We start from the raw sequence: 12,310 nt of genomic DNA, 5'->3' as shown, positions 1-12,310 counted from the left end.
TCCACAACATTAATGAGGTTTATTTGTGGCAAATGCTCATTCTTTTTAATAACTTGAAAATTTACAAAAGCGAACCGATACCATGGCTACCAACATCATATCCCAATGTCAGACTTCATTAGAGTTCACAAAGTACATCAAAGTCCAAGCGTTAGAAGAACAATGGACAAATGGCAGTTTTGTGCAAAAACAGTAACACTGGACAAATTACAAAATGTCTGACATCAAGCTGGCAGTCTGGTGAATGTTGACAAATTGACCGGCTTCATGCAGTAGAAATGGCACTCAGAACACAATGCAGTTTTAGTTTCTTCATCTTGTCAATGACATTAGAAAGCAGAACTGTCATTCTGTTGTAAACAAATCCTCTTTCCCGATGGCTGCTGGAGGCAGACTGCTAAGCAACGAGTGACGTCAGACTGTGCTCTTCACCGGAAATCACCTCATCTTTGGCCGACACTGTGAAAAAAAAGTGTTTACCTTGGTCCACCTTCATCCAAAAGGACTGATTGGTATTATCGTTTGGTCATCAGTTTCAATATAAATATAGTTTGATATAAAAAAATAAGGCAAATTTATACGTTTCTAGTGGGACTAATGAGCCCGCTGCACTTTTTTTTTTTTTTAACTCTACATGTTATCACAATTTGTGAATAAGTTTCACAGAAGTCTGGGCTGCCGAGGAGAGAGAGAGAGAGAGAGATAAGATTGTAAAACTGCTTATTCGAAAGTGTTTGTGCGCAGTTTGGGCTCATATGGCCTTGACATCGATGAGGTGGCCGGGCTGGGCCCCCTGCCGGAGGGCCTTGATGCCTTGCAGTTTGCGGCCGTGGAGCGTGAAGCGGGACCAGGCGGCCAGCTGGAGCAGGGCACAGGTGATAGGCACGAACACCAACATGTAGAAGCAGCCCAGGCGCAGCGGCGGAGTTCCTGAGTTCGCGGCGGACACCACGGTGTCGTCTTTCACAGGATGCCTCTCGAAAATATCGTAACCTGAGGGATTCAATGTGAGAAGAAAGAAAGAAGAAAAAAAAAAACTTAATGGAGGTCTCCTTGGAACCAACAATAAATTACATTCTCAGAAATATTAGTATTTGCAGGATGGAGCAAGATAGCTTGGTTGTATTGGTGCATCTCCCAAGAATAAAAATAAATTAAATGGAAAATTTTGCTTGAAATTCAATTTAAGCTGTAAAAGATTTAATCAGGGAACAAGTTGTTTTTAAGGACGATTCCACTACGTGACTGAATAAAGTATTTCTTTTCACATTAGTTGTAACATGGAAGTCATACACATGAGAAGATTGTTCATTTTCCTTTAGATACAGAGATAATTAAAAAAAAAAGCCATTTGCTCTTATGAGTATCAAAAAAACTAAAACCTTAATATTTATAATGTTCAGATTCTTTTATTAATATGATATATTATTGTATTGTGAATTACTGTACAATCGTGCATTTATTTCTGTTAATTTGATTGAGAGGGTAGAAAATTAATAAGTGAGGGTTTTTTTGGGGGGGTCCTAAAAAAAAATGGGGCACCATTAGGGTGAGGCTTGGTGCGTACCTGTGTAAACACAAAGCAGCCACGTGCCGATGAGCGGCGCGAACGTCTGGCCCGGTTTGGTCAGCAGGGCGACCATCCCGAAGAGGAGGGCGGAGGCCGCCTGCTGACGGCGGTTCACCACAAAGTCCTCGTCCACCAGGTCGGAAACCACCAGCTTGAGCAGCTTGCAGGTTCCCTCGGTAAACACGCGGTTACTGGAAGGGAACAGAGGTCGGGTTTCAACTTACCGGGAAAAGACACCAGGCGTAAACATGAGCTGCAGGGCAGGAGAACATACACAGTGGCGGTGGAGGTGATACTGTCTAGACAAATGTTCCACTTTAGAACCAAGTGTGATGATCTGGGGGAACCTGGTTAGTTGTTGGCTGGAATGCGATGAATGGTTGATAGAAACAAGACCAACTACTGAAAGTAATTATCCAGAATAATGACTTGGAGGCACTTGGAACATTTTCATTACTTTAGGAATTCGCTTTTGACATTCTTTCAACTGTAAGTTTTTTTTTTTTTTGCTGTTGTTGTTTTTGTATTTTTAAGTCAGTGACTCTTTGGCTTAACTTCAGGTCAAAACTGTCATTGTTACTTTGTAGCTGAATTTTTTTAAAGTAAATATGAAGAATGAATGTTACAAAGAGATGTTTAAGTTCTAATTTCAAGTCAAGAGGTTTCTTCGTATTAAAAGGGAGTTTTCCCTTTCCACCATTGCTTATTGTTGCTTTTTCTCTGTAAAAGCATCTTGAGAAAGACTCTTGAATTTGGCAGAGTAGAAAGATCGTTTCATTTAAAGTTTTAAGCTTAATGAATGACATAATTAAATAAATTAATGAAATGAATAAAAAAAAAAAAGTTTTCTACACTACTGACCAAGATGTACAGTAAAGCGACAAAGTAACAAGTCAAGGTTCCACGCTGCAAATTAACCACCTTCCTTCATTGGCTTAAAAACAAGCTGCTCTCCTGGAGTTAAAAGAAAAAAACCCTCCGCATGGGGGACGAGCAGATTTAAACAAGCAGGCGCACATATTGAGACCTACAAGACAAAGTGTGAAACACACGATAGTCTTATTCTATACACACGACGACCACAGAAAGTCGGATTTATTAGTCACACAGACTGAATCAACTAAATTCACCTGTATTACCATTATTTTCATCGCGGCACAAAGGATTTGAACAGCCCTCAACATGTGATGGGAATACCTTCCTGAGAGTGACTCTGCTCTTGTGTGTGTTCAAAATTAAAATTAATTAAACTTTATGGACAAGACAAAGCAAGCAAAGATGGAAAAGTCGGTCACACGTGGGAGCTGTGGTGCGTGTGAGGACGCGTGTGCACGGCCATACCTAGCAATGAAGATGCAGAGCAGATAAATGTGGTCAGCCCCTGCTAGCAGCATAGCCACACTAAGCCCCAGCTTGACCATAAAGAGCCAGCGGATAACCTGGTAAACTCCGTATCGTTGGCACAGAGTCAGGAAATACAAGTTGTTGAGGTGAGGGGCAATGTAAGAGATCCCTGTGTGGGGAGCAGAAGCACATGTGGGTTAAACCAAAAAACTTCCAACAGGAGGGCAAATCATAATGTGGGAGAGAGGAAGTGGAAAGTGCAACGGAAATAGAACACAATGGAATGTAAACTGTAAAAAAAAAAAATCGGGTGGATGTAATCACATGCTTTCAAATAAGTCACAGCCAGGGTCAAACAAAACGGAACAAAACTGGTTGATTCGCCTCTAAAGTGTTCACAGCATTGGTCTGAAATGATGAAGAAGAGGTTGTGTGAACTTTTCAGCGCCGCCTCAACGGCTCTTACCAAGCAAAATTGAACCTGTGGAGGCAGAGATGCGGTCGGACAGGAGATGCTCCAGGAACAGGGGGAAGAAGTTGCTGTTGAAATGGCAGTGGAACACCTGCAATGGGAGCAGATGTGTGGCAGAGGAATTATACACAAGGTGAATCCCAAAAGATGAAACAAATAACCAGTTGGAATGAAAATCATACACTTAACTTTAGTGACAAACTGACAGTCTTAAGCGCAGGACATTTTTATAACACGAACAAGACTGATATCAAAGGAGGAGATCGTGTGAAGACATTTTGGGAGGGCTTGCTAATGTGACGGCTCCTCATACCACTTAAATTGCACCTTGAGTGTGAAAATGCCTTTAAGTGGCGAAGGAGGCTTACCTGGATCAGGTTCATCGACACGAACCATCTGAAATTTTTCTGTTTGGAGAGCTGCTTGAGATACTGCTTTAAAGTTACAGGTTTTTCTGGATGGGTCAGTGGAGCGTGGCCAACATTCAGCCTGGAAAACAACAAAAACAAAACAAACAGAAATGGACTGAGACAAGAAAAAAAAAATCACCAGGAGTGGGTTGTTTTTTTTTTGCTCTTTAAAGAGTTCTTACTCTTTAAGCGCCGAGGCTTCATCTTGTTTTGTGCGGGCTTCCTTTGTAAAACGCCGCTGCAGCAGCCGAGAAACTACAAAAAAGCCGACGACGGAAAAGGCTGCCAGGGTCACACAGAAGACACGGAAGGAATAGAAATCCTCCTTGTCCCAGAACGAGTAGGACAGGAACACTGAGAGGGAGCCCAGAGCGCTGAACACCGAGCAGTGGAAGTTGAGGCGCGTGCGGTCCGCCGCCGACACGGCGAGGTCGGCCAGCAGCGCGCTGTGGTGCAGGTCCACCATGGTGAGGAAGCCGTCGTACAGACACAGGCACAGCAGGAACTGCAGGCCCGGACTGGCCCACGCCACCCAGAAGGCCAGGAAGGAGAGGGAGAAGAGGGGGCCATTGGTGGACAGAGCCTTCAGGCGCTTCAGCACCACTTCGGGAGACGTGATCGGGGACCCGGTCCTGGAAGGGAGGTGGAAAACACATTGAGGAAAAAAATCTGCAGGCGGCCAGTTGAACTGGAGAAAGATGATCACTGTAGACTCTCCGCTCGACACGTGTAGCGCCCCTCAGTCGCTTTTACCTACCCTTTCTCGGATATGCACGCAAGAAAGACAGCGTTGACACATTTGTTTTCTTTTTGGCCTTTTAACCAAATGTTTGTACGACACAATCTACGGTTTAATTTGCTGATATTATGAAAGTGACACTGTCAATCATAGAGAATAGAAGAAATCAGTCTCAGGATGAAGGCAACAGACAAACTAAAGCAGGGAAATGCCTACATGTCAGTTTAGAGTAAAAAAAAATCATGGTTTTCAATCAGTTGTGGGTTTCGGCAGATACAGTTGCTTTAGCAATGAGTTTTCATTATTATTATTTGCATGTTACACAATAAGTAAACTTGTCTTCCTCCTCGCAAAAACCTGAAATTGAAACGATAAGACATTGTTTTGACCCAAACAAAGGTTCACAAGTTAATTATTCTTAATTTCTCTTTACTAAAGGAGGCCATAACTCAGCATGTTAAAAGACTAAAGCCAAGACTCAATTTGCTTTATGTATTTCTAGGACAAATGTAAAGTGGGGGCACATTCCAGAACTGTTTGACCATTTTAGCAACTTATCATGCTGCTACTGTCAGTTTGAGGCTTAATTTAAAAGAGACTCTCTGTGAAGCTGCACACACACACCCAGGTGGTAGAGATTGTGATTATCTACAAACATTGTCATTTCTTTGGTTTTCCATGCAGGTGTCCAGCAAAGACCTGTCCATTGTTTTGTTTTTCTGTGCAATGGAAGGGGGAACAAAGGAGACTCTTACTGAGGAGAGCTGAGGAAGGCGCGGTCACTCAGCCAGCCGAAGAGAGGGTCATTCAGGCTGTTCCAGATGAGGAAGACCGTCTGTGGAATCAGTGAATAGAGAATGATGACAGCTTATCGTAGGGAAGTTGTTACTGTCTCTGCATAGATGTTCAGTTAATTATGAGCCACCTATGTCTGCTGCTCCACCAGTTGTACTGTAGACTGATATACCCCGGATGCCCTGCCTACTGTGAATAGATTCAACATTTTGAAACGAACGTATCAGTGACGACACCAACATTCAAAAGCAGGAGACTTTAAAATAAAACCACCAAGTTGTTTGCCAGGTCTGCTCTAGATTGTAGAAAATATGCTGTTGTTTTTCCGAGGGTGAACCTGATTCTGACAACGTCAACGCAGAAACTTGATCGCTGTTAACCCCAGACTCCATTTCAAGAATGTTTGGTTAAACAAATATGTATAATCGCTCTCGACATGCTCAATTATTCATGAATCTGCCAAACAGGAAAAACCCTGACAAGTGCAAACTTTCAGCAAGTTGTCGCCTCGGTTGGCCGACAGTCCAAAAACGTCTTCTCACTCACCTCCCCGATCCAGAAGGAGACTTTGTCGATCTTGTATACGGACACAAATGTTTCCACGTAGTACAGCAGGAAAACATTGTGGAGGATGGAGGTAAACAGAGCCAAGGAGCCGTACAGCACTGCAGTAGAGACCACGCCTTGCCAGAAGCACCAGACGCTCCTTCCCATGCTTCTCTCTCAGTCTCTCCGCTCTGTCGTTTCTCCGCGCCCAGCTGCACTCATCTCACGGCCTGGCGGACCCCGGGTCACCACCTCATCCTGTCAGCCTGGGGAAACACAGGGCAAAGGGGTGCATTCAGCAAACTGAAAGGTTATACGGAAAAAGTTGTGTTTTCAAAATAATTGGTCGGCGAGGACACGGCGAGTGAGACGGTCTGTCCTTTAATTTCTCACCCACACCCAAGTAGTTAAAGTAGTGTGTAATTTTCTTTTACTTTGTACGGCCACTCTTCTCATGGCCCTCATGAAATAGGGAAAAAAAAGCTCTACTTTTCTGCCTGCAAAGAATTAAAACCAGTCTCAAGTGTCGCCACTCTTACATGCGACATTCAGAACTGAACTGTGGCTGTTCAGCGTCGCCTTCACGAGGTAATATTTGACTTGGCACAACTGTCATGCCGGATCCCATTTCTTATGCAAGCTCCAGCGGCATTTAACCCGCAACCTCACAAACCCGCTGCTGCCACCTTTAAGTCAGTGCTTCTCAATCATGCGCAACACAAACTGCCCCGCACACACGTGACAGTGTTGTGACTACTACACTTCACTTCCCTCCCTCGAGTCCCAAATGCATTCTGACACAAAGAATTGCCTTTAAAGAACACCTGACGACCACAAGCTTAAACGTGTCCCGACTTCTCAGGAACTCGTAACATCTTCCTAAAATGCTGCTGCAATGTGGTAATTTAGTCAGAGCTATGCATTTAGGTTTTGCTTCGGAGCGTCATTCCACGAAGATCTCACCGAGATGACAAACTGTAAGGAGATCTCTTGAGAGTGAAACAAATAGCTTGTAAACCCCCGCCCCTATCAGATCTCAGCAGTGAAGCGTGACACCTCTGAACTGGAGGGGCGATATCTCATCTCTAACAAGCATGTATCTTACCAAAACAGCAGGCAAACAGGGCGAGACAACAATTCAAATCCTTTGAGCCGCAGATGTTTCCACCTGTGGAGCAGGTTCTTGGGTGAGATACACAGATTTAGACTGTTGTGTTTACTCAAACAGATTCCCGTCCAACTACAAGAAAGAACGAAATAAGCATACAGGTGGTTGTTTCCTGCTTGCACTCTTTGTTTAACCCAGTTTTGACAATCGATGCTAAATAGATTTGTTGTATGAACATGTTATAATCATCTCCCAAAAAATATTACATGAGCCCAAAAACTTTTATGACTATATAGTATAGACTACATGTTAAAGGCCCAGATCTTCTTCAGTACCACCGTTGACTACCAGACAAGACTCCCCAGCTTCTCAGTACCACCTAAACACACACACAGTAATATTTATAAACTACTAGGCATTGAAAGATTAAAAAAAAAAAAATTGAAGCACAAACTCATTGCACTCATATTTAATGGGTCGACAGACACAAAATCTAAATAAATCTAGCCATGTCAGTAGTAAACGGATATTTACATTCGCGCAATTTCCATTTTCTTAAACAAATTTGTCAAGAGTAGCAAAAACACCACAACACCGAAACCCCAGAACTGTAAAAACTGCCAAAACAACTTTGAGAGACACAACACGAGTGCAAACTTTGGTTTTAAGCCAGATTTAACAGTGATTTGTCGGGATGGTGCTAAAAACAGTTCCTACTGGTGAGTTTAAAACCACCAGCATGTGACTTCTCCTTAACCGTGACCAGCTAGTTACCTCAGAAAACATTGAAAATTGGGCGAACTTACTCCCCATCGACTAGAAAACGACTAAACCAGTCCGGCTTGACGGTTTAATTGACGGTCCGTCGTTAGTATGTAGCACAAGCTAGCCCAGTTAACCGTTAGCATTAGCGGGTGGCGGTTTAACGACAACGACGCGTTAAACTGGTGAATAAACCAGATTAACCCTGAGCCTCACGTCACGTCACGACAGAAGCACAAAAGGCTCGTCACGTACCGGTTAAACAAAAGCCGCGGAGGAAACAGACGTGACGGGCTCGCTCGGGGTCCAACTTGTTGTCCGCCGCCGGTGGGTGAGCAGCCGCGCTTCAACACCAGACCGACCACGTCATGGCAACCACAGCCCGGGTGAACCAGAGCCGTGACGAACCGAGCGAGTCTTTCAGCACGGAGGGTCGACACAGACAACGGCGCAGCGCTCCCGTGCGGCCATGACATGAACTGCAGCGCCCTCTGCGGCCACAGCATAAACTGCAGCACCCCCGGCGGCCAATTCCCGAACTGCGACAACCCCGGCGGCCACGATTAAATGAAGGAGGCGTGGAAGTCACGTTTCTGTTTTTTTGTTTTGTTTTTGTTGTTGTTTTTTTCAGTTTAATTTATATAGCACCAAAAACGAAATACTTACCTCGAAGCACCATTCTGGAAAAAAAATAAAAATAAATCAACTAACCCAAAAATGCGCATGCAAGGAAATTAATTGAAAACAAAATTCAGAACCAGACTCAGAATAGGATAATTTCTGTAAATTCAGATTCAGAGGGAGATAATTCCTGTTGTTCCCATTGGATCGAGAGGATAAAACCTATAGAAAAGTGAACAGAGTGCCTATCAAAAGGTTTGGCATTTTGGTTCTTCAAACATTCATCCAGCAGAGGTCAGTCACGGATAACCTGGATAGAAGTGACACTGATCACTCCAAGAGAACACGTTGCTGAGTGAAACAGTGAAAAAAAAAAAAACAGCAGGAAAAAATGATCCCTTAAAGTAATATTATAACACAGTATCCGTATCATATGATAAATCCACAGGTTTTCTCATAAAGTACTATTCAAAACATTTGAAACGTATTTAAGCAGAAAACAAAGATGGAATTGAATGATTTCAGTTAGTGGTATGACTCCTCTGATCACTGCTGCCAAGTGTATTGAAACAGATGGCAGCGTGTGAACCCATTGAAAATCATAAGCAATTAAAACAAAAACCCCAACATAATGCCATTTACAACCCTTCTTTTATTTATAGAATGCATCTATTTATTCATTAATCTATGGCTTTGCACAAAATCTAATTTCACAATTTTAGAAAAGGGGGTCACATGTGTACTTGTTAGAAGCTTTGACATTAAAAGTGGAAGCTGCAGTTTTTGCAACCTGCACAATTCACACTTATGTATTCTGCGTTATCTTATTACATTTTGTAGTTCAACACTGAGCAAATTAAAGCAATGAATCCGCTACTTCTTTCATTTCTCCTTTTTTTTTGGTTCACCCATCCTACAAACAGCTTATTCCTTAAGAAAAACAATTTCAAACCTTTTACTCACTATTTTTCTTTGTCAATAAGGGAAAACTACTTCCTTGAAATGTGCGATCAAATGTTAAAGCTGTTCCAAATGAACTGTTAAAGGATCAACATTTAAAAAAAAAAAAAAAGTCATGTTTTGTGATGCAAGGGTCCAATGACGTGCGTGTGCGCGTCTCCGTGCGTGTGTGTTTGTGTGCAGGGGTGGGGGAGCCTTGGTGGAGCACTGGGTAACTGCAGCAGTCGGTAGACTGTAGTTTCGTCGCGGAGAGGAGAGGAGCTCGGAGGATTTATTAAAGGATTTTCTACCAGGAAAACCACAAGGTGAGTCAGTCCTTTCTGTTTTATTAAGCATTTCCCCACCATCAACGCATCTGGTAGCCGCGTCATTGCGTTTCTTCCACTTTTTTTTTTTTTTACCTCCAAACTGTGTAAATAAACGCGCACGGAGGTGAAGGTGACCATGCGCGGCGCGCGGTGCGCGGCGCCGCAGTCCGGACCGCAGCGGACAGGTGCACACGGGTGGATGTCCTCCCGGCCAGAGCGCACCGTCCGCCGGCTGCTCACGGGGTTTTGCACCGCTGTTACAAATATTCCGTGTTTGAGAAACTTAAAAGTCTCGTATATTTATGTTTGGGTTTTGTTTTGTGGAAACAAATGTTGAACGAAGCTTTAATAATGCGTAAAGCCGTTATTTCTTAAATTGCTCTGTTACATTTGGGCGAAGCTCAGGTATATCTTCATTTGAGCTGGATGGTGGTTACTGCCTCCTCGCAGAGAGATTAACTCCAGCTCTAGTCTGGTTGCTTGCATTAGTGTAAACTCTGCACAGTCATAATAGTTTTTTTTTTCCGCCAATGACGTGTTTTCTCACATACAAACCAAAGAACCAAAGCCACTTGGGAAACACTTTCATGTTATTAGCCTTAAGGACAGATTCATACATTGCTCTGTTAGTGTATTGTCCTTATCAATCTTATGTACAATCCATTTCCATCCATTTTTTATTTTTATTTTTTGCAGTTTTGCTTCTTGGAGTCTGAGTGTCTGTGTTAATTTCTCCATTTAGAAGATTTCCTTCCTTTTAGCCAGTGATATTTTTTGGTAGAGACATAACCGTTTAAAAAGAAAAACATTCTTAATTTGTTATAATAGTGTATACAACAAAACAGTAATTAACTGTAGAATAGTTGTAGGTTACATTGATTTTAAATAGAGAAATGTTGCTGTTATGAAATTTGAAATGAATGGTGTGGCTTCATAATCACACTGTCAATTGTGATGATCCAAATGTCTTTTGACTTGAATGAGTTTTGGCAGCTGGGATGTTTGTTTGACTGCAGCATTCACACAGGAGATTCAACCATGAAATGAAGTGATTAAAACTGTCTGGTCACAACAGATAACATGTTTTTTTTTTCCTGTGGTGAAAAGTGGAAAAGAAATCCGGTGTCTTAAATGTCACTTATTTTAAATGAAATGATGCAATCTTTGTAACCTGCACAGAGAGCAGGAAAGTTGTTCAATTTTCCATAAAGAAGGTTTGACTATGAGTGTTTGCGATTGTCTGAGTCGCTGTTTGCCCTTTGATGGACTGATGACCTGTTGGGGCACCTGAGACAAAAGTACGTAAATACGCAGAAGTCAGAGAAGTTTTCCAATAACTGGTTGCTTCTACTGCTTCAAAACTTCATTTTAAATTTGAATTGGCTGTAAACTACTCTCCAATCTTGGAAATCATACAGTTCATGGACCACAAATTAAGAAATGGATTAAAAAATAAATAAATCAGTATGCATTAAAAAGCAGCAATATTTTTCCACTTTACATAGGTCAGGCTTGTGGGTGTACTTCTTCCCCGTCTTGTAATTTTACAATTTGAATTACAGTCATATGCCAAACTATATCAAGACATATAAGAATCGGACCGCTACAGAGCAAAAGCTTATCAGATCATAGTACTTTTTAATAAGAGATGTTTTTGTTGAGTCGTTGGCCTCGCACTGTAGCGCTTCAGAATTAATTGCCCACACCTTCCTTAAGTGACCAATGCTCCAAATCATTCATTAGAAAACAGCAGTCAATTTCTGGATGCCTGCTTGTATTAAAATATATACATTGTTTTAATTACATATTTATATGCACATTCAAACGTTCAATGCAAAACACATTTTATTATATCTCATAACATGAGATAGTTCTCTAAGAGTTCCATAAGTCATGTGGAAAACTATTTCATTGCATGTTATTTTGAACTGATTTAGTGGTATTTTAAATGGATTTGTATAAGTTTGAATAACTTAATCTATAGATTCTATAGAATTCTCAGACTTTGGCTAAAACCTTATAACATGCATATATATATATATATATATATATATATATAATATATATATATATATATATATATATATATATATAATATATATATATATATATATATATATATATATTATATATATATATATATATATATATATATATATAATATATATATATATATATATATATATATATATATAATAAAAGCAGATTATATATATTTATAGCCACATCACTCTGAAATTGGCTCATAGGTTTGAACCCACTCAGTTTATTGCACAAGTAATCTCATTTATGCTTCGGCTGCATGCCAACTTTCAGTGGTTTGCAATGAGATGAAAAACCTTTTTTTTTTAAATGACAAATGTCATAAAGAAGCGTGACATGTGGCATATAATGCATGACCCTGCAAAAAGCTGAATCAATGGTACGGTGGAGTGCTCAGCATTTTAAGAGGCATACATTGACGAGAAGCACCAGAGAAGCTCACCTGTGTTATTGATCTCTCTGCAGAAATGTTACACTGATCATTTTGCGATTCCTTCTGCAGCGCCTTGAACTTTTCATGTATCTGAAGACGTATAATGATTTTATTTCGGCATGGTGGACGAGGACAAAACACCAAAGACACACAGTGACTGAACTGCCTCTATTAGGTCTGCTTAGTTCAGTGGATCGAT

The 12,310-nt window shown here is 41.4% G+C and overlaps 1 protein-coding gene across 1 annotated transcript; it reads right to left on the bottom strand.

The window, feature by feature from the left end:
* Positions 1–8: 8 nt before the first annotated feature.
* Positions 9–8,122, bottom strand: mfsd13a (major facilitator superfamily domain containing 13A). Its single transcript, XM_080517594.1, has 9 exons — positions 8,002–8,122; positions 5,877–6,142; positions 5,291–5,370; positions 3,979–4,428; positions 3,755–3,875; positions 3,381–3,477; positions 2,912–3,083; positions 1,568–1,761; positions 9–993 (listed from the first exon to the last, which is right to left on the bottom strand). Exons 2-9 carry the CDS (start codon positions 6,042–6,044, stop codon positions 752–754), a joined length of 1,524 nt encoding a protein of 507 aa, XP_080373720.1. The 5' UTR covers positions 6,045–6,142; positions 8,002–8,122; the 3' UTR covers positions 9–751.
* Between the last annotated feature and the right edge of the window lie 4,188 nt (positions 8,123–12,310).

This window comes from Blennius ocellaris, assembly GCF_963422515.1.
Source record: "Blennius ocellaris genome assembly, chromosome: 21".
NCBI classification, from domain to species: Eukaryota; Metazoa; Chordata; class Actinopteri; order Blenniiformes; family Blenniidae; genus Blennius; species Blennius ocellaris.
Note: the sequence above shows the minus strand (reverse complement) of the source record. Positions and strands in the feature narration are given on the sequence as shown.